Source organism: Corvus moneduloides, chromosome 17, assembly GCF_009650955.1.
Source record: "Corvus moneduloides isolate bCorMon1 chromosome 17, bCorMon1.pri, whole genome shotgun sequence".
NCBI classification, from domain to species: domain Eukaryota; kingdom Metazoa; phylum Chordata; class Aves; order Passeriformes; family Corvidae; genus Corvus; species Corvus moneduloides.
The window spans coordinates 10348071-10370622 of record NC_045492.1 but is presented as its reverse complement, the minus strand read 5'-3'; the positions used below and the strand labels follow the sequence as shown (position 1 = coordinate 10370622).

At 42.1% G+C, this 22552-nt stretch overlaps 2 protein-coding genes across 2 annotated transcripts; both read left to right on the top strand.

Annotated features, from left to right (window-relative positions):
• Positions 1 to 660: 660 nt before the first annotated feature.
• Positions 661 to 14760, top strand: SS18L1 (SS18L1 subunit of BAF chromatin remodeling complex). Its single transcript, XM_032127264.1, has 11 exons — positions 661 to 875; positions 3519 to 3595; positions 4243 to 4327; positions 5191 to 5335; positions 7857 to 8054; positions 9029 to 9193; positions 10091 to 10192; positions 10593 to 10685; positions 11310 to 11429; positions 12179 to 12306; positions 12518 to 14760. The coding sequence occupies exons 1-11, from the start codon at positions 807 to 809 to the stop codon at positions 12542 to 12544; spliced, it is 1209 nt and encodes a 402-aa protein (XP_031983155.1). The 5' UTR covers positions 661 to 806; the 3' UTR covers positions 12545 to 14760.
• A 770-nt stretch (positions 14761 to 15530) lies between these two features.
• On the top strand, positions 15531 to 20179 carry MTG2 (mitochondrial ribosome associated GTPase 2). Its single transcript, XM_032127295.1, has 6 exons — positions 15531 to 15761; positions 16837 to 16984; positions 17572 to 17687; positions 17966 to 18184; positions 18846 to 18984; positions 19381 to 20179. The coding sequence occupies exons 1-6, from the start codon at positions 15549 to 15551 to the stop codon at positions 19761 to 19763; spliced, it is 1218 nt and encodes a 405-aa protein (XP_031983186.1). The 5' UTR covers positions 15531 to 15548; the 3' UTR covers positions 19764 to 20179.
• The last annotated feature ends 2373 nt before the right edge of the window (positions 20180 to 22552 follow it).

Here is a 22552-nt window from a genome sequence, read left to right as displayed (position 1 = left end):
TGCCAGGGCCTCGCCACCCTCACAGGGAAGATTTTCTTAATACCTAACCTAAACCTACTCTTTTTCAATTTAAATTCCTCCTTGTCCTCTCCCTCCACTCTCTTGTAGATAGCCCTGCCCCGTCCTTGCTGTGAGTCCCCTTGAGGTACTGCAAAGCCACAACTAGGTCACCCCGATGCCAGGTTGAACAACCCCGATTCTCTCAGCCTTTCCTCCTCGCAGCAGAGGCGCTCCCTCCCTGTGGCCATCCCGGAGGGCTCCCCTAGCCTCTCTCCAGCAGCCGTGGAGCGTCCCCTGGCCCCACGGTGCCGCTGTCCCCTCACCGTTCGCGGCCCCGCGGGCGGCTCCCACCCGCGACGGGCAGCCCCGCGCGCGCCCCGCGCGCTACGCACTTGGCGTAGGCGGCCCGGCGCCGCTCCCCGCGCTGGCGCACTTGGCGTACGCAGCTGGCGTACGCAGTTGGCGCAGCGGGCGGCGCGGCCGAGGCCGCGGGAGCCCGGCGGCCGGGACCGCACCATGTGCGGGCGGCGGGGAGGCGGCGGCGGGGCCGCTCCCGCCCCCTCCCCGAATTTTCGCCGCCGCCCCCGCCCCGCCGCCCCGGGGGCTCGGGGGGCGCGGCGGGGGCGGTGCCCGGCGGCGCGGGGCGCGGCGCCCGCGGGTGTTCGCGGGGCGCAGATCGTACCATCTGCGGCCGCCCCCCTCCCCGTGCACTGCGGAGAATCCTCGCACGGCAATAGCAGCCAGATAATAACAATATTATTAGAGCCTGGAACCGATATATTATAGACACATAAAAAACCCCCACCATGTCGGTTGCCTTTGCTTCTGCTCGCCCAAGAGGCAAAGGGGAGGTCACCCAGCAAACTATCCAGAAGGTAAAAGAGCATGCTTTTATACAGACAATTTTAGACATTTATTCCGTCCATGCTCCTGCAGCTGGAGGCTGATTTCTAGGGCGATCAGGAAAACTCGTGAATTTGCGAGGGCTGCAGAGATGGACAGCTGGAGAGAGAGGTGGGGGAAGGAGGAGGAGGAGGAGGAGGAGGTGGAACAAAGCAAAGGTGTTCAGATCGCTGCAAAGAGAGCGAGAGAAGGACGTAGGGAATAAAATTGGGATGGCACGTTATCCCTGCTGCTCGCCAAGGGGAAACGCTGCCAAGCATACATTGGGAAACGGCAATAAAATTTGCAAATATGCGATTAATTTGTGATGGTATGTCAGCTCTGGCCCCTAAAGAATCCAACCTAGAAAAATGAATTGAAATAAAATACTGAATTTGCAAGGGTTTTCTTTTGTATTTGGATGCAGAATTTTAATTTCTCAGAAGATAGAGGGAGCACCAGCCATTGGTATTTTTCATAAACTATTATTATTTTTGTGATGTGTTTATTGATGTTTAATGACAAACAAAGGTTTTGAAAGATCTTCTCTGGAGAGGAGATGCCCACATGGGGCTCATGTGGAGGCCAAAGCAGAGGGTGCCGAGTTGGGAAGTTATTGTTTCCTATTTCCCAGGATTGGCAGCAGGGACTGCACACTCGAGCAGACCCTGACACCCTTCCTGCTGCAGAAGGTGACGGTCAGGAACAACGAGGCTGGAAATGTCAATAAAGAACGTGCATGTTTTTGCTGTCACTGCTGTTGTTGGTACTTCTGCTGTCCTTTTGGCCGTTCCCCACCGCTCAGGTGTTGTTCCCGTGCTGTGGTGGCAGCCAGGTGTGAGTTCTGTGTGGTCCCTTCGCTGAGAGTGACCAGCGCAGAAGTGCCACTGCCAATGCAGCAATTAACCCGTCACCAGGGGTTGTGCAGCCAAGCCATGAGCTGGTGCCAATTTATGACTTCTAGGGAAAAAAAATATCCTCGGTGGCAGCCTGTGACAGAGCAGAGATTAAGGCAGAACAAACTGCCACAAGAGAGGCTAGAGAGATGACTTGCATCTCAGGAGACTGTTTGGAAACATCCCATTTTGTGGAGCTCTTGCAGCACGTGGCATTGTGAACCAATTCATTTTAAATACTGAAATATTTCGGACTCACTGAGTAAGTTTTCCTCTAACCTTCAAATCAGTTGGAATTATTTCATAATTCAGATAGTTTGTAATTAAACCCGTGACTGTGCCCATGGACAAAGGGCAGATAAAGTATCTTCAGTTTGATTTTCAAGCCCTTTTCTTTTTGCATATTCATAAACTTTATGGAAACTTCAAAATATTCTTTCTTTAAAAGCAATGAGTGAAACCACTTCCCATCTCAGGTGCATTTGCTGGCAGGTTACTTCAGGACGGTTCATCAGTGTTGGGCTGTTGGCAGTGATTTTTTTCTTTGACAAACAGCAATGCTGAGGAAGAGACTTGCAGGCACAGGAACTGGTTGGGATTTATAGTCAAGGAGGGAAATGGAGCAGAGAGAGCCAGAGCAAAAAAACCAAACCTCCAAAAATCCTCATTAAAATGAGCTTTTGAGAACACATACAAATTTCAATGAAAAAGGTTGTTCTTATTTGCACTCCTATTATATAAGCAGCTTGTTTTTATTTATTAACTCAATTTTAATAGTCTTTCCAAGCTGTTCTTATCCCAGTATCAAATATTCCTAAAATAGATTTCGCATGGATGAAGTTAGAGCTTTTGGCAATAGAGGAGTGGTGGTGCTGCTCTAAAACAGTTCATCAAATAGCATTTTCAGGGCAGTACAGTTCAGCATCTCCTGTGTAGTGGTTCTTTCCTCAAGAACTCTCCTGTCCTGATGACACCATGGTTCAAGGGCCCAATCTTGCAAGCACTTCATAGCAGTGGTACCTACAAGCTCTGTTATGCCAGAGACAAATCTAAATTTTTAAATGCTGGTGTTATTTATTTTTATTCATTCACCTGCAGAAAGTGTGCTGCATTCACAAGGAATCTGGAGGGGAGAGACAAACTATTGTATCTAAAATTTCAAAGCAAATCAAAGGATATTTTAAGCTTTTAATTGTATTATGAGATCATTAAATAAAGGTAAGGACATGTTGGGATGTAATTCTCTTAAACGTGGTTTCAGTAGCTCCGGTGATACAAATTTTATACTTCATCTGAAGTTCAGCTGTCAGCATGCTCTAGTCCTGGGCAGGAAAATGAGTAGGTTTAATTGTTTGAAAGTTTGTTCCTTACTTAAAAGTAATACCTGATGTTTTGGAAAGGGTTGGGTGATATTTGGGATGGGTGATATTTTGGGATGAGGCAGAGATATTTCATAGTGAAAGTGTTTTCCTTCTTCAACATCAGAATTTATCTGCCATTTAAGGAACAAGGTAAGTCCATTAATTCTTCTATATGGGTATTTCAAGGAACTACATTAAAGATAACTGTTTATAAGTGAATCAATCTTGTGGCTCAATAAAGTCAGGTGTAGGTAATAGCCAGGGCAACAAAACTGCACAAAACAGCATCCAGTGCCAAGGAGGGTGGAGAAGCACAAAAATACAGGACTTCTATATGATTCCCATAGTAATGTGTTTTGGTCCTATTTCTTTTATGCAGATGCTAGATGAAAATCACCACCTAATACAATGTATTATGGATTATCAGAGCAAGGGGAAAACTGCAGAATGTACTCAGTGAGTATTGTGAATTTGGGAGTTTGTTAGAAATGTTTCCTGAAGTCTGACTCTTCCCTTTGCTCAGTGGCACAGCTGTTGGTTTGCTCTTGGAAACACTCTTGTTCCCTTTAGGAGCTTTTCCAGTTCATGGAGAACTCTGAAGAAGCATAAATGGTTCTGGTGGTGCTTACTTGAGTAAACACTCCAGTTAGAGCACTCTTGAAAAAAATCGTGTTCTTCTCAGCTTGCTGGCGGGGAAAACAGGGTTTGGGTTTTGGAATGCTGGAATTTCATTCCTATCAGGGTCCTTGTTAGAGAGAAAAAGGAAAAGTGTCTGATTGTTGGAGTAGCTGACTGGCTGTCAGTCCTCAAAGGTTGAGGTCCCAGCTGCACAGTTCAAAGTGCTTTCAAAGGAGAGTATATTTTACCTCTCCCTTCCCCCAGATTTATCCTTTTGTGAAAGAGGGGTTGAGCACACCGATCCTTGACGGAAACTATGACAGCACATACACAGGTCATTGCTACTGCTATTTATTAGGACAGATCAAAAATGGGTTAAGGCAATTTAACTAACCATTTGTAAATAGGGAAAAAACAAAGAGAAAGGTTTGGAATTTTGTGTATGGTTAACCCCTTCCAAATAAGCTTTACTCTTTGTTCTGTAGATACCAACAAATCTTGCACAGAAATCTGGTTTACTTGGCAACAATAGCAGATTCTAACCAGAATATGCAGTCCTTGCTTCCTGCTGTAAGTACCAGTACAATTACTGTAACTAATAATTAGTTATTAGCATAACTAATACCATAGTTATTTCCCTCAGATACATTAGCTATGCCAGTGGGAAATGTTCTTTGATTCTCTCACTGATCACTATCAATGAATCAGTTTTTAGTATTTTTCCAGCTAAAAGTTTTGAAGTGGCCAAGTAGACTACCAAAGAAATAAAAAGTTTCACTGTGTTTAAATCATGTTCTTTGGGACAGTTGTGTTACTCTCTGTCCCCATAGCTCAAGGTTTATATCCTATAAATGATGCAGTCGTACAGATCTGAACAGCTCCATTTGTTCCAGATTCAGTATTCTTTACCTATTCTTACTGTATTCTTTACTGGGGGGGGGGGGGGGGGGGGGGGAATGCTGCTGTTCTACATCAAAAATCAAATTCAGCACTTGGGCATTGGTTTGTCTTTACACATGGTGTTATTCCTGCTCAGTGGATTGATTTGGGAAGTACCACACATAACACAAGCTACAGCATCGCTTGGCAAAGGTCAATCTGTCACCACACTCCTGTGTTGTCTTTGCTAATGCATTCCCCGCAGTGGTTGTGTTTGGAAATCCATGTGAGTGCAGAGGAACGAGCACAGAAGCCACACTCTGTGACAAACACAATTTTAAGCCCTTCACTGTGCTGCTGCCTGTCAGCTGCTCTGTCATGCTCAATGTCATTCACACAGAGGAGTCAAACCAAGACAGGTTTACTCAAAAAGCAAAGGAAACACGTATTTAGCCAAAGCAGTTTTTAGTCATAGTCAGACTAATTTGGGGGCTCCTATTTTTCTAATTAACAACCTAACCAAAAATTTGCTTTTCCTCCTTGTTGTTTCGCAGCCACCAACGCAAAATATAAACTTGGGCCCGGGAGGGATGAGTCAGAGTGCATCCAACCAATCCCTCCACTCCCAGAGCAATCTCAGCGATGCCATCGGGACCGGCCTTCCTCCTTCCTCCCTCATGCAGAGTCAGATTAGCAATGGTGAGCTTTGGTCCCCTTTGTGCTGCTTTGCTGTTGCCTGGCAACAAAATCATTAATGCAGAATATACTTAGAGAGCTGGAAAAGACCTCTCCTAACTCACCTTTCAGGCATATGGGGATTTCAGGCACATGCTGAAATCACCACAAAATGGCTACAGGCAGGAATGATGTTGGCTTCTGCAGAGTGCTTTGTGTTTCTACAGAGGAAATTAAAGACATTTTTTTAAAAAATGCATGATGAAAATCACCAAATAAAGATGCATCCAAGTTTTTAGTAAGAAAAATTTTATGTTGTAGTATTTTTCTCATGAAAGTGGCAGGGTTGGCCAGGGTAAAATGGAATTACTTGCATGACTAAACACACAACCAAGCCTTCAGATTGCAAAGACCTTCCAGGATACATTTCTCCTTACAAATCATTTGGTGTTGCACCAGCCTTTGTCCTCTACAAAAGCTCACAGAGATTGTACTACACAGTCAAAAAATTTGCACAGACATTTCATATTAATAAAATAATATAATCTGTCTGTTTGGTTTTGTTCATGCAACTAAACTAATTGAAAAATAATTTTTTTTAGTATGTGCATTTTATATTATGAATAATCTGTTTATTTTGTAGATCACAGTTATTCAGTCAGTTCTTGTTTCTGTGGGTGTCTCCCAGAGTGACAGAGAGCAAAACCAGTTTCTATAAATAGAAATATCTGATTGTAAAATCACAGACCTTGGCAAGGGGACTCAAGAGCAGACACAAGCCATGAAATTACTTCTGAGTTTTTAAAAATCCCTTTGTGGTCAAGCCTATAGTACTTTTTAAATGAATGGATGAGGGACCTGTTTTAAACAGCTACAACTTGTAAAGTGAACTTACTAAATTTTTCAGGGCCTTCTTTCTGAAAGATTTAATACTGAGTATGGGTAATATATTAAGTCACTCAAAACATTGTTTTGTGTTATTAAGCATAGACATTTTCAGTGCTACTGTTGCTGGTTTTTCTGATTTGTCCCCCACCCTCGAGGTCTTTGTAGTAATTTAGTGCTGACTGGAAGAACCTGACTGGAAGTCCTGAGGACTGGACTCATCCACATATTTTCCCTTACAATCACAAATTAGCCAATTTTTTTTTCTTAAAGAAGGCCAAGAATCTCTAATTTTTCTCATGCAAACAGGGCCAGGTTTACCAACACTTGCTTCACTCCATCTCTCACTCAAGGCAACTGCTATCTCCATTCACACACTGTGTGACCTTGTGTTGCACAAGGATCGGCTTTACAACTTAAACAAACTAGAGCAAAACACAGAGATAATTCTCTGTAGGAGCATTTTGACCCAGCTCCACTGATTTTAGGAGAGCTGGCTCTCTTTGTCTCTTGTTGAAAATGCTGCTTGTGTTTCTTCATCAGAGAAAATATCATAATTTACAGCAAATGTTCTCATTTTGTTGTCTATGAAAACCATTAAGAGTAATTAATGAGGTTTGTACTAAATGAGTTAGGCATGTTTTTCAGAGGCTGCAGATACACTTAATAACCCTGAATTAAAATATCATTATTTAAACATTGCAACATAATTCTGTCTCTTCTAAGGATTCTGCATTCTACTAAATTAACTGAGATTGACAACAATATGGCTGACTTTAGATAGACAACAATATGCACCATCACAATTTGGATACTAACAGCATACAGTGAAAACAACTTTCCAAAACTCATTCATAAAACTCTTTACAGCAATAAACAGCAAATAAGAACTGGATTCTCCCCAATATTAGCTACCCAACAGCAACAGAATTTTTAAAAAATAAGCACACTGCCAGGTAAGCAGGATGATACAAACCCAGGATGTATCTGGAGCAGTCTGATGATGACATTCTGAAAGGGCGTAACAACTGAGGTTGTTATGGGGACTTGGAAAACTTACCTTCCTCTGAGGTACTTCTAGTCAAACTTCAGGAAAGGGAGAGACAGGCTTGTTCTCTGAGTAGAGGCTCCCTTGGTACTTCAGCAGCCCCTGCTAAAGGTGAGCTGGTTATAGAGGAGCCCAGTGGATGCAGCAATGTGTAAACTGTCTCTCAGCCACTGCTGGGTCTTCCCATTGTCACCACCTGTGTGAAGAGAGAGAAGAAATCAACTGCAGGACAAGAAGAAGGAAAGGACAAATTTCAGAAGGCTGGGATGTTTCCAGAGTCCGTGTATTTTCTGAAGTACCCAAAATTACTGGCATTTGTTAAATTCTGCTGCCTGCGAGGAAGTGGTTGTAGGGCATTGCTCCTGGTTTTGTTCTTCCCATCTGCAATCCTGTACAGCCTGGATTTGGTGGCCAGGAAGAGGAGGATCACTCTGACTGTGCAGTAGGCAGTTTTAATGTGTCTGTAGATAACGGGGAGTTTTAATAATGAGGATTTTTTTGTTTTGTTTTGCCTTATCATAAGGTATTTCAGAAAGGCCGTGAGGCCTCATGCTCACTGTGCATTGCCAGTAATAGCCCAGATTTTCTTCTTGTTCTTTCTAATTTTTGTAGGTCCTAACCACGTGTCTATGCAGCAGTCAGGCCAGAACACCATGCCCACGACCTCTCTGAGTATGACTGTCAGCAGCCACGGGACTGGCCCTGGTTACAGCCACACGGTGCCGGCGTCTCAGAATGTGCCAATGCAAGGCCAGGGGTCAATAGGCAATTACGTCTCTCGAACAAACATCAACATGCAGTCTAACCCAGGTAAACTCCCTCTTCCTCCTCCTGGGCCACCTTGACTTTCCAGTGACCTCAGAGGTTTTACCACACATGACTTTGTTCTGTAAATATTTTCTCTAGACAGCGACAAACGTACAAGAGGAAAAGACAGCTTTAAGACATCTCTGAATTTCCAGGTGTCAGGCACCAGTGTCAGATCAGTTTCAGACTTGCTTTAACTTAGGCTGACTCGCCATGGTTAGGGCTGAGCTGCGGAAGAGAGGGTTAGGTAGAGGTGCAGCAGCACTGTCTGATAGCCCTGGAAGCAAATCCCAGAGCCATGGGAGGGATCTGAGCACCTTTATCCAAGCACAAAGAGCCTGCCAGGGTATAACACATTTACTGTTTGTACATTACTACCCCAATTTGTTATTTCATTGGTACTTCACGTTGTTTGCAGGGCATAAAGAGATTAGCAGACAACTCAATCTCTTAATTTCAAAAAAAGTTTGCTAGTGAGTATTGAATGGGATGTCTAATGCTTTAGAATTCTTTACAACAGCATGAAATTTAGGGATCAAATAAATCCTAGAATATCAGTTTACTTAAACTCTATAATCATTAGGTACATGAGAAGATGGACAGAAGAAAGAGTATATTAGAAAAGAAATGCAGCAATGAAATAGTCAGAAGGTAGAGAGGAACAAGCATCAGTTCTTGTTTCTTTCTTTAACCCTACTGCAATGAGGTTTATGTTCTTTTAAGTAAGCTATTAATAATCAAGGCTAGATGTATTTTTAAATATCTGCTGAAGCAAATGACAAGAACTGACCATGTAGTAAGATCCTTTCTGGATTCCAGTGCAGAAGAGTTAAATAAATCCAGTAGGAAAACATCTCCCGCTGTGGAAAACTCGCATAATTATCAGGATGTTTTAAGGTTTTAACTTGCCTCCAAAGAGCCTTTGAAGAGAACTGTCCCATCCTTGTAGAAAACAGTCTTTTGCATGTCCGTTGTAGTCTCCATGATGCACCAGCAAGCAGCAACGTCACATTACAACTCGGCACAAGGAGGGAGCCAGCACTACCAGGGACAATCCTCCATTGCCATGATGAGCCAGAGCAACCAAGGCAACAGCATGATGGGGCAGCGACCCATGGGCCCTTACAGAGCTTCACAGCAAGGTAAAATCTGCTCTCAGATTATTGATAGAACTCTCATTAGATTGATGATACTCAGTCTGTCCTGTGGAGTACATAAGTCAATAAAATTTCCAACTCACATTTACAGAGAATCCCACCCAGGAGCACAGGAAATCCTGAATGGTGGAAGTGTGACAATGAGATGAACCTGAATCTATTTTCAAGATTTATCTACTTAATTATTTCAGGTGTTTAGAAAAATAATTCTGTCTAAAAGGGAGCATGTATCTCTAAAGAAAAGATGAACAATTTGATATACAGCTCATTCAAGCCACTGGGAATCTTTTCAATTCTTTCACATGGTGTTGGATCAGCCCTAACATGGCACAGTTAGCAAGGAACACATTTCTGGAAAGAAGATACAGTTTGCCAGCAATTAGAATGAAAAATTAGGCCAAGGAAAGGAAAACACCAGAGGATAACTACCATGCTCTAAGACCTCTCTGGATAAAGTTCTAAGAGGTAATAAAGCTGCTAGACTGATTCTCACATAAACTGAATTTTGCTAAGAAACAAATTAATGTATTAATTAAAGTATATTTAATTCTGACTGTGCTCTTGAGCATGGAATCCATTACTGTGCTTTCTAATAACTCAGATTAGTAGATGAAATGTAACCCTTTTTCCGGTGTTGCCGCAGAAGTGAGTGATTCTAGGATGTGTTACTGACTGTTGTGTGATTTCAATTTCATCCCTCTTTTTCTGAGAATACGAATTTATTTCCTTTTTCTAGTGAGTAAAACATCTATATAACTGCTCTCAGTTGTTTGCTTATCCAGACATAAACTTTGTTTTCTTTAAAAAATAAATTAGATAAGAAAACCCCGTCCCTTAAGAGTCCATGGGCTCAGTTTGCTCTCTCTGGTCTGTGCCTTGCAGGTTCCTCGCAGCAGTACATGGGTCAGGAAGAATATTACAGTGAGCAGTACAGCCATGGCCAAGGCTCATCAGAACCTATGAATCAGCAATACTATCCAGATGGTAATTCCCCTGAGCTGGGCTCACTGTGATACTGATAAAGTGCAGAGAACCACAACTGCCACATCCAAGGACATGGCAAACCTATTATGCTTCATTTCCAATTTAAATGCTGGAGAATTCTAATCCCAGGGGATGGGTGCCTGGTACAAAACATGTACATCAGTGCACCCTGCTATCCAAACTGCTCCAAAAAGAGCCCAAAGCCCAGTTTGGATTAGTAAATGCAAGAGGTTTATCCATTGGTGTGATTTTCCTTGCCATGTGTTTGATGTTTTCCCTGAGGGGTCTGTATGTGCTCTTAGCCTCATCTTGGTGCATAAACAGCTTCATAATAATATTCAACGCTATGTCTGTGGTTCCATTAAGAATGTAACTGACAAATCTTTGTGACTCCTTGCAGGACATGGTGATTATGCCTATCAGCAGTCATCCTACACTGAACAGAGCTATGACCGGTCGTTTGACGACTCTACACAACACTACTATGAAGGAGGTAGGAAAATACAGCAAAATATTACCAGTAAATTCAATATATTATTAAGATATCTGAACTCTAAATTAACTGGAAATATTAACTTCATTATGATACAGCAAGGTGGCATTTAGGAGAAGCGATGTCACCTACAGAGCCTCTGTTCATTTTGTTGTTTCAGGATACAGAAAATGGAATTTGCACATAGGTATTTGAAAAAAAAAACCCAGTAACAACTAGATAAGTGATCTTTCTGAGTTATATGAATAAACATAATTATCTAGAAGAAAATACAATCAGAGGGCTTCTTGAGAAAGCAGCTGTTTACCCAGGCACCCTTATCTTTGTGACTTTTTGCTCTGAAACACTTCTGGATTAAAAAAAAAATCCTTTGGGGAGCAGGTTTTTTGTTTGTTTGTTTAGTGATTTGTATAAATAAGTAACTCTCCTATTCAAAGGAACTAAAAATCACTGGAGAAATGAACATCTTGCTTGGCAAAATCCAATCGTCTCTTTGTAAGAAAAGTATTTGTGTATGAGTTTCAGACCAAGGCTCTTTACACCTTTGTTTTCCTTATGATCCACATGTACAGTGAAATACCTGCCTCACCTATAACCAAACAATTCCAATGTTTCCCCCTCCAGGAAATTCTCAGTACAGCCAGCAGCAGGCAGGATACCAACAGGGAGCTGCACAACAGCAAACATATTCCCAGCAGCAATACCCAAATCAACAGAGTTACCCAGGACAACAGCAAGGATATGGTAAGAAAACTCCCAGTGGCTGGTCAAGTGTTTGCAGTGTTTCATCCTGTTGCCTCCATTCCTAAACTAAAATAGGCTGTAATTATTTCCTTGATTAACCTTGGATTAACAAATGTACCCAAATTAGCCAAAGATCTAGTAAAGGGATTCTGGGCAGTAACATACATTAGTATAGCACTGCATTCCATCCTAAATCCCTCTCTCTTCTGATAGAAGTTAGAAAATACACATTTGCTTCATGTTGACTTTGTGTTAAATGTCATCAGGAGGTCACTGCTTGGGTTCCCAGGCCTCCTACACACCTAGTCCTTCTGAACTGACGTGAAAAAGAACAACAACAGTCCAGAGAATCCCTCCTCTGTCGCTTATGCTGGCACAGCCAGGTTAGATAGGAATTTAAATGTGCAGTTGTTACTAAAATAAAGGCCAGGTAGTTTACATAGAGGTCATAACAGCTGTGCCAATACAGATTTCAGAGAGCCTTCACTTAGAAGCATTATGACATTTTCTGAGCAAAGTTTAAAACCTTAACTGAAGTTTACACTGCTGCAACTACATCATTGTTAGCATTAACACCTCCTAGTGTAAACCTAGAGGGGAGGTCTGAGCAGAATTTACTCACAGTTCTTACTCACAGAGTTTACTTTGTTAGCATCATGTTTTAGATTGCGTTAACCTCAAGAACTCCCCCAGCAAATCAAGCCTGTAATGGATTTTACTGCCTGTAGTGGATTTTACTGTCTTTTCAGGTCCTGCACAAGGAGCCTCTTCACAGTATTCCAGCTACCAACAGGGACAGGGGCAGCAATATGGAAGTTACAGAGCTTCCCAGACAGGCCCATCCGCTCAGCAACAGAGGCCTTATGGCTATGAGCAGGTAAATTGCCTAAATCTCTGCTCTGAAAGGGCAGATCTGGCTGTTAGCTCTGTACAAATCTGTCTGATAATTTGGTGCAGGTATATGGGTGATACTTCAGTGGATCTTGTAAAATTCACAGACCAAAAGAAATTGCCCAACTCACTGTAAGCCTCCAATATATTATCCTTCAACATTGCTATTTCTTTTTTTTTTTTTTTTTTCTTTACAGGGACAATATGGAAATTACCAGCAATAAAAGAAAACAGTGCTGTGTCAGATTCCTTTCAATAGTATCTCCATCTTTTGAACTGGATGTACAGGCAGTTTTGATTAATTGTAATATGTTGGTTACCCCTTAGCACAAAGCAGCGTCTGTATGTGAACAGTGTTCATTTCATGCTGGATATGAAGCAGTGCACTACTGGTAACAAGACAATGCTTTAATGGTTTGATATTTGGTGCTGTGTATAGTACTGTATGTTGATACAATGCAGAAGTTTTCCATTTACCCCCTTTTGTCCCATTCTTGATGTTTCTGAATAGCTTTAGGATCATTAGATCACAGTTGTGCCCCGCTCTGGAAAACAGCCAGGTTGTTCTGGAGTCTGGCTCAATGCAAAGCCCATCAGTCACATCCCAGTCCGGGGAAGTTCCCTGTGGTAAGTTATTGATCTTTTTTTAAGTGAATGCATTGAAGATTACCTGCCAGCCTCCAAAATCCATGGCTCTTTACTTCTACAGAAGAAGGGGATGGATACATTCCTTATAAAAAGACAGTTCTATGCTATATGACAAAAAATAACTGCAACTTCTGTAATACCTACCTACCCAAATCTTATAATTCAATAATCTGCATAAGTCCACATTTCTGTTGTGAAAGGTACAGAAAGAGGATCCAAACATATGATCATAGAAATGTTAATAACTAGAGGCACCTTTTATATGTCCATGTAAACAAAGGTATTTCTGTAGTGGAAGGAAAAACAGAAGGGAGCTCTGAGATCTGCAGTGTCAGCCTGCTCGATGTCAATATTGCTTCATATTGTGCTTAGCTGAGAAAAACATCTGGCAGAAGTCCCGTCTTGAATATCCTACTCCAAATTTTAGAACTTGCATATACATTTTCATGCCAAATTTTGCAAGCAGGTGGCTGGCATCCTTCTTTATTCTGATTCTTGCGCTGCCCTTGCTTAGATTTCCCAGCAAGCATTATAACCATAAATATTGTCAAATCTGTTGGTCTGTTGTTCTTACAGCTCATCATCACTTTTATTTTCCTCTTGTAGCTCGACAGAAATAGTTCAGAGGTAAAAGAAAAAAAAATACATCTTTATTGCAGACAAGCAACTAAATTCAGCTTTAATTGTGAGACACTATTATGCATATAGAGAGGGGAGGTATTAATGGGGTCAACCAGTGAGAGAGTACCTAGAGAGGGAGAATTTAGAGAGAAAAACTAGTGGTATGTAAAAATCAGTATGAACAATGTAAGTCACTTCTATTCAGTTTTATATGTTCTTATGAAGTCTTGGGAGGTAAAAAAAAGAGCACTTTTAAAGTGCTTATATAAGTGTTGAACAAAATACTGTGTCCACGTTTCTCTGAAGCAAAAAGCTGGGGTGACTGTAGCCCATAAACATTTTTTAATATGAGATTAACTGCAAATTTACAATCTAAAGAAAATACACTCTGTAAAGTGATTTTCTCCTTTTCTTTCTCTGAACTGGTGTTATTTATGGGATTTCAAGTACTTTATATTTTGAAAAACCAAGACCACAAGGAAAACACAACATCTCTCAATCATGACTTTTTTTTCCTTTAGAAGAAAATCTTTAACTGGACAGCTAGAGAGTTTACTATTAAATGTTGTCCAAGCACTGCCCTTCCTATGTTAATAATTTAAACTACTGGTGAAATACAAGACTTTTTTTTAGTCAGACCTAATTTCTCTCATCTTTCCTGCTGGTGTTTTCATACAAATAAGTACTCTCAAATATCAAGGAACAGAAAGGAAGTAAGATTGTTTTCTTTAGAATAATTAATATTACAGGTAGCCAGAAGAATGCAATATTGCTCTTTGCCAGTTTGGAAATATGCCTTTTATGTGGTTTTTGAAAGTGCTGAAATGCTTTTGAGAGAATATGAACAACACTTAAACCGAAACAACTACATTACATCAATCTGAAATGTCTTACATTAAGAACTTCGTGAATGTTGTGTATATAATGTATTTGAAAGAGCACTTTGGAAATAGTTTGTACATTTATTTCCTAATTTATACATGATTTTTGGTGTTAATATTTCTAATTGTTAATAACAAAATGTTTATTTAATGTGTCGTCCATTTTTATGTATTAATGTGGAAACAAAGTGATGCCAGCATTTTGACTTCTTTCATGAATTGTATCATCTTCTGTTTTGTAATACAGAATGCTTGAAAATCGTTTAGTTTAAATATTATCTGAAAGTGGAGTTGATGGTACTTTTCTTGTGGCAGATGGAATGGATACCACAGGTTACCTTTTACTTGGGGGTGCTGGTGGGTGAGAGCTGGACGTGCCCCAGCCCAGAAATCCCACGTGTGCTGGGCTGATCCCCCGGCGTGGGCAGCAGGGGAGGAGGAATTTTGCCCCTCAGGGCGTGGACCTGTTGGAGACAGTCCAGAGGAGGCCACCAAGTCGATGAGAGGGATGGAGCAGCTCTGCTATGAGAAAAGGCTGAGAGAGTTGGGATTGTTCAGCCTGGAGAAGGCTTTGGGGTGCATTAACTGTGGCCTTCCAGTGCCTGAAGGGAGCTACAAGCAAGTTAGAGACTATTTACACGGGCCTGGAGTGTCTGGAAAAGGGGAATGGCTTCAAACTGGCGGAGGGCAGGGTTAGATGGGGTATTAGGAGGATGCTCCGTACTGTGAGGGCGGTGAGGCCCTGGCACAGGATGCCCAAAGAAACTGTAGCTGCCCCACGCCTGGAGGTGCTCAAGGCCAGGCTGGACGGGGCTTGGAGCAACCTGGGACAGTGGAACGGGCAAGGGGTGGAACGAGATGATCTTTAAGGTCCCTTCCAACCCAAACCATTCTGGATTCTGTGATTCGCAGGATGCCGCAGCGCTCACGGGCGCCATTCTCGGACGCACGGGCTGGTGCCGTGCTGAGGCGGGGCTGAGGGGAGGCTGAGGGGAGGCGGGCCAGGGCTGCCGGGGGCGCGGCTTTGCCGCGGCGGCTGCGCCCGGGAGGCCGGGGCGGGTCTGTGGCTGTTCCCGGCATGGCGGGGCTGTGTGGGGCCGGGCTGGGCGGCTCGGTGCTCCCGGGCGCTGCCGGGGCCGCGCTGAGGCGCTGCGGGGCCGCGGGGAGCGGCCGCAGCCCCTGGAAGCCGGTCCTGCTCCTGCTCAGCCCGCCCGCTTTCTCCACGACCTGCGCCAGGTGCGGCAAGGACAGGCGGCTGAGGCAAAAAAGAGCCATTTCGGAGCGGCAGCTGGTGAGTGCTGGGCTCTGTGCAAGGTCGGGGGGCCTCAGACACAGCTGGCGCTTCTGGAGTGAGGAAATACTGATTAAGATATAGTTAACTTTCAGACTAGCGAGGAAATGAGTCTGCCCCGCGATGTTCTCGGTGTTCGCAGTGATCGCAGTAGCGCTCACGTTCCCTGTGGCCTCTTTGGGCGGGAAGCATCCATAAGTCGAGAAGGCAAAAAGTCTTTTTAAAGCTAAAGCTGTAAAACGGTATTTTAGCTTTAAATGTAAAATACTGTTTTGTTTCTCACTGGTTTTTTAGTCTTGCGGTGTAGTCAACTGCCAAACAAAGATCACTATTTGTCCGAGAAACTGCAGGGAATTTATTCTTCATCTTATTTTTATATTTACACATCTCCGAAAAATCTTATTTTCTAATGATCCATAAACCACTTCCCATTAAAAGCCATCGTTTACTGTCTCGCCATGTGGTGGTGCCAAATACTTTCTAAAAGAGGCTTTTTAAAAGTAGTATAAATTTGGTTATCAAAAGTTCAGTTGCAAGGGGGTTTGTTTTTCAGTTGCTTACCCTTGGTATCGTAACTCTAATAAGACTTTTTCTCCCTCACGTACTATTTGTGCAGTTTACTTAAAGTGACCCCTAAAGCCCATTCTCATTATGAGGTCCCTTAGTAACTGACCGAATCTGAAGTTACCGTGGTCACAGTCATGCTTTCTATTTTCATCTGTCTGTGTAAACAGTTCCACCTGTCAATGAATGTACTTCTGTAATATTTTCCCTTGGGAATTTCAGCCCCTTTTCTGGAGACAGATGAAGTTATATCACCATAGCCTTAGGCATATGCTTTTGAAGAAGTTCTTAAAAATAATTGAAAGATGAGATCTGTTTTTCTTTATTATTACACTCAGTACACTGCATTTAGTTGATCTGTGAATAGCAGTAGAGTTCTGACTTCTTTTCTTTTTTTTACAGTTGAATTTATCATGGCTAAAAATAGCAGGTCTGCCTATTAACTAAAACTTCTTGGAAGATGAATCTGATAAATTGTACTTAAAGGCTACAACTCCCACCCTTGTTGCAGACACGTTATTTTGTGGATCAGCGGAAGGTGCGCGTAGTTGGAGGACAAGGAGGAGGAGGAGGCCATTCCTTCTACAGTGAGCCCAGAAAAGTATTTGGAGGTCCTGATGGTGGAAATGGAGGTGATGGGGGTCATGTAATTTTGAAAGGTAAACCTCACTAAATCTGTTTTGTTTCGTGTTGTGTTATTGCTTAACACCCCGCCCCAGTAAAAACAGCCCCACATGGATTGTAAGAAATGGTAAATGTCAAAAAGGTTAAAATGGTTATTTCTGTATGAGATGTCTTTGCTTTTTAAGCTTTACCTGAGCTGGTAAGGGGGACATAAATGACACTGAAAGGCCTAGAAAGAATTTTGAAAATCAAGGTATTTTGCAGATATTTTAGTGCCTGGTGCCTGACTGTGTTATGTTAAGGTTGGGATCTGATTAAATTTTCCTCTTACAATGATTAAAGCTGCTTCTACCACCACCCTGCTGCAAAATCTAATCTAGCAAATTAATTTTGATTTGAATGACCACTTTATTATAAACTGCATGGTTAATAAACCCAAGCAGTTAAGTAAAGGCAGTTAAATAGATTAATACTAGTCTTCCCTGATATGTTATTGTTGAGACAGTAAATAGGATGTGCACTCAAGCAATATTCAAAAAGGGAAAGAACAGTCAGGATGTTGCTCTTCTGTGCCTGTTTTACTAAAGCAATGTGTTCAAAATGTGTGTATTTTGCTCTACAGCTGACCAGCAAATGAAATCACTTTCTTCAGTGTTCCCTTTCTATCACGGTTTTCACGGAGAGAGAGGAGGAAGCAAAAACTGTTATGGAGCTAATGGTGCACACATGTATGTTAAAGTAAGTCAGTGGATGTTGCCTGCTGTGTGGTAGCTTGGTACATGACTGATTTTCAAGCTGGAGAGCCTTATTGTGAGCAAATCTCGTGTGTAGTGAAGGGTGAATGTCTGACAGTGCTGTTTGAGTTCAAAAACTGAGCTTCATGAAATACAATTCTCTTTTTGGGTTCCTCATCTTAAAAATAATGTAGGAGTGATTTTCAGCAAATCTGAAATTGGTTGGTGGAGGATCTGCAGGCTTTGAGCATCAGTGTAATGCTTGCATCTCTTCACTTTGAGGTCCCTGTAGGTACTTTGGTGAAGGAGGATGGCAAAGTTGTGGCTGACCTCACTCAGCATGGAGAAGAGTACATTGCAGCTTATGGAGGAGCTGGAGGGAAAGGGAATCGCTTCTTTCTTTCCAATGAAAACCGTGCTCCAAAGTTTTTTACTCCAGGAGAGCCAGGTCAGGAGAGGGTCCTTCAGCTGGAGCTCAAGACAACAGCTCATGCAGGATTGGTGAGTTTCTGTTGGTTCAGCTTCCATACCGTTGGAGGATGATGCTTGACTGAAGGAATAATGTGTGATAACATTTTCTTAGCCTCCGGCTTGCTTGTTAAGAGATGCAGCTTGATGCTTTCTTGCTGTCACTTGGTAGAAGGGTGTCCAAAGTGATTCACAGAGCTGTCACTCTCTTGCTGCTTGGTGTTGTCCTACTTCTGCTAAAATCTACACTATGCATAACAAAATAAGATTCATCAGTGATTGCTGATGATGTACAGCAGCTTTGTCTGCTGGTTCTGCAGATGAACAGTACAGCATAGAGGATTATTCTAAACTGGTTTGTTTTCTTGTTTTTTGGGGTTTTTTTTCTAAATGATGAAGTTCAAGTCATCTATTTCATTGCTGTATTTCTCTTTTTACAGATGTTAAACATTTGACTTTGTTAGAGCCAGGTTTATCATCCTCTGAAATGAAAAATGCTGAGTCAACTTTGATCTTAGGCTATTTTTGTATTTGGGTATGGAAATATTCTAACACCAGCTGGTAAAGCTGTGAAAGTTATGCTTTGCTGCAAAATGTTCGTGATGCAGTCCAACAACTGCAGAATAACTGTCTGGCCTAGCAGAATTTTGCAGATTGGTTTAAGAATTGAGAAATGTGGGTGTTTGTATTCCAGGTGGGCTTTCCCAATGCTGGCAAATCCTCACTTTTGAGAGCCATCTCCTGTGCAAAGCCAGCTGTGGCTGCCTACCCATTCACAACCCTAAACCCCCATGTTGGCATTGTCCACTATCAAGACTTTGAACAAGTGGCAGGTAAGAATTTGGAGTTTGTTGTGTCTACCTTGATAGCAGTTTGTGTCAACTGGGTAATGTTCTAAAATGCTACAGATACAGGTTCAGGAGTCCTGTAGACTTCTTGCTAGTTCTAAAGACCTTCAAACAAAACTCTACTGAAAGCCCATTTCATGTTCAGTTATAGGCACCTTTAGAGCCAAACTGGTAATCTGTATTCTGTCTGCACTGGAATAATCTAAATTCAGGTGTTTTAAAAGATAATTGCAGCAAACTTAGCATGGGCTGTGCTTTACTATTGATGCACTGACACAAAATTCCAAAAGTACGCACACTGGCCAGTAAAAGACTGGGGGCATTTGTTTGGGGTTTTTTTTAATTGGATTTTTTGGATTCACTGTGAAATTTCTCTTTCAGTTGCTGACATTCCTGGCCTCATCAAAGGTGCTCATCAGAACCGTGGGCTGGGGATGGCCTTCCTAAAGCACATCGAGCGCTGCCGCTTCCTCTTGTACGTGGTGGATCTCTCTGTGCCTCAGCCGTGGATTCAGCTGCAAGACTTGAAATACGAACTGGAAGCATATGAAAAAGGCTTGTCTGAGAGGCCCTGTGTTGTGATTGGGAATAAGATTGACCTTGCTCAGTCCAGGATCAATCTGCCACTCCTTAGGGAGCAGGTCGCTGAGAGGGTCATCGCGTTGTCTGCGCTGACAGGAGACAACTTGGAGGAGCTGCTGTTGCATCTGAGAGAACTGTATGACATTTATGTGAAGACTGGACAAAGCCCAGTCAAGTGGTAGGAGCCACAACTGCTGTGAACTGTGCTGGAAGCAGAACAAAATTAAAATAGCAGTTTGATTCAACTACATCTCTGGTTTGGGCTTCTTGTGGGTTGTTTTCGTTGTTAAAATGGAAGGGCAGAGCATGGGGATTTGTTCTGGACTGCTGCCTTGGAAAGATTGTTCTGTCTGTTCACTTTTGAGGTGTCTCTGAAGTTTTACAACCAAGCTTGAAAATTGTAGTCATGGTGGGTGTTGAACTGGAAACCTGGCTCTTGTTTGGCATACTATGGAATGAAGAGAATGCTGTCTAGTAGAAATGACTGAAATTCAGGATCTGCAGGAGATGCTGCCTTGTTTTATGAATTGTAGTGAAATGACTTTCTCAATTTTCACAAATTAAAAATTCTAAAATAAAAAAAAAAGGTGGTCCCATGTTTATCTGTTTCTATATGATGACCAATTTCAGTCATGTCTTAAACTTTTCCCCTGCTCTGTCATGGTTTGGTGTGGAGGAGGAGGAGGCACAGCTCCTCAGTAATTTTAGGGAGGAGGAGCATGAAAGAACTGCAATTCATGACTGAAATGATTTCCTTGTTAATATAAATATTTAACTATCTTTAAATGCTGGCAGCAGTTAAGTAGCTGAATAAACTGGCCAGGAACCAGCCATGTGAGAGTCACATCTGAGCTCTCCCATTTAGGAATCTCAGGCAATGTTCTGAGAAGTCCTAGGCTTAGATACTTCAAATAAAAGAAAAATACAGTTCTTTGTCATCCCTCCCCCCCCCCCAGCTTTTAACTACATAATTTAAAGAACTGTGTCCTTAAACTTTATTCTTTAAGAATTCAGGAATCTTAATTTAGAACAGTGGTCTTTGCCCTCTCCTCATACTGAAAGAAGAGCTGCTTCTGTATTCTCTGGTTATACTTTGTGTAAAAGATTATTATCTTAATAATGGAAAGTAAAAATTCATCAAAATGTATTATTAAGCTTTTTCATAAGGGACCTGAACAGGCTTGTGGGATGCTGAGACACAAACACTGTCAGAAATAGAGGAAATTACTGACTGGTTATGAAAGAACACTCAGCTGTAGCCTCTAACCACTTTTTTCTAATACACCACAGTGAAGGTGATAATTCTCTCTGCTTTCTTCACTGCACTTTTTTGATTTCATCCCTGATAGTCTAATGCTTCTGCATGGAACATCCTTAAAGCAGGTTTTTAATTCTGAAAAAGTACAGGTCAGCTTGAAAGCCTGCATTGTTTAATAAATTATGGCAAACCAAGTAGTTACCTCTCCTAAATTCACATTCTGAATATTTCTATTAGTGATCAGGTGTGGGAAGTAATCTGTGCATTATAAGCAACCATATTGGTATAAATGGGATCAGGAAAAAATCAAGACTAAATTATCTCCTAAAGTCTCTCCCATGTTTTGCTTCAGCCCTGGGATTTACTGAGTTAAATTAAGTAGAAGTTAATATTCAGTTCTGTCTTTCTGTTTGGTTTTGTGCAGCATTTTTAGGCTTCACTGCTGTTCTTCCTTCTGTTGCCACATGCTTTTCAGCCACATTTAGTAAAACCAGGGGAAGGTTGCCTGAACACCAAAGCTGATGCAGCTTCTTAGCAGATTATTTAATACCCACAGATGTTTTGCACTCTCTCTGGCTTCAAGAATGCCGGAAGCTGTTCTAAAAGCCTCAGTACTCACAGGAGCTCCCACCCTTCCTTTAGTGCTCAGGTAACCTCGGTTCTTGCAGGGAGAGTAGTGTTGTTTACTGGTGTGAGAAAAGCACAGCAGGTTCCCAGACAGCTCCCCGGAATGTGCCATTGATCCTGGAGTTGGGTTCTTAGCATTTCAGCCCCCTGCTCTGAGGCGGCAGCACCAAATTCCTAAAGCCATGTTTTTTAACAGGGTTCAAAGAGGCTTTGCAGCATCAGCTACTCCCTCATCTGGCAGTGAAGAGTGCCGAATAGCTCCAGCTTTTCTGCTGGAACAGATCTTTGTAGAAACTTCGACTTCCCGTAGTCTTTAATCACTTGGCTCACCTTTCTCCAGGGTGCTCCTTCACAGTTAGCACGAAGATCTCTTGGATCCCGCTCCAGAGGAGGCAGAGGGCTGAGGGGGAGCCTCTGGTTCTGCTGAAAATGAAGGATTTACAAAGGATTGTAAATCCTTTGCCTCTAAAAACAGAGAGGGAAAAAATAATCAGTTTAATGGTGAGTTGTTTCAGGGAAGAGTTGTCTCTTGTAGGATTTCTTTCCACTTTTTTAGTTGGAGTTGCGGTGGGTGGGCTTGGTTTTGTTTAGGTTTTGGTGGATTAACTTCCTTTTGCTTTCATCTGCTGAACCCTTTAATGCTGTCCTTGTTTTTTAAGCTGGCAAGAGGAAGGAGATGGTAGATTTTATTTCTCATTCTGACAATAAGCCATGGGAATTCAATGTGAATTGAAGTCCAGTCAATTCTCTATTTCCTGGAGAGGCTTGAGCCATAATTTTGTTTAGCACTTTACAGTTCTAGTACTCTTTAATGCATTTTTTTTAGTACATGATTACAGTATTATTTCAGTGCTAATTGTAGGGGTTTTGTATTTATTTGCAGTCCTCTTCCCCTTTGTAAGTCCTTGGAAAATGTAAGTGGTATCAATTACACAAAAAAAGAAGCTCAAATGCTGATGTAAAAACAAGCATTAGAAAGGACCACACTTTTAAACATGTGGATACTGAGGACTCATTGCAGCACATTACCTAAAGCATTGAATCAGAGTGTCTAAGCAGGAGATACTTTGCAATCTGCTTTATTTA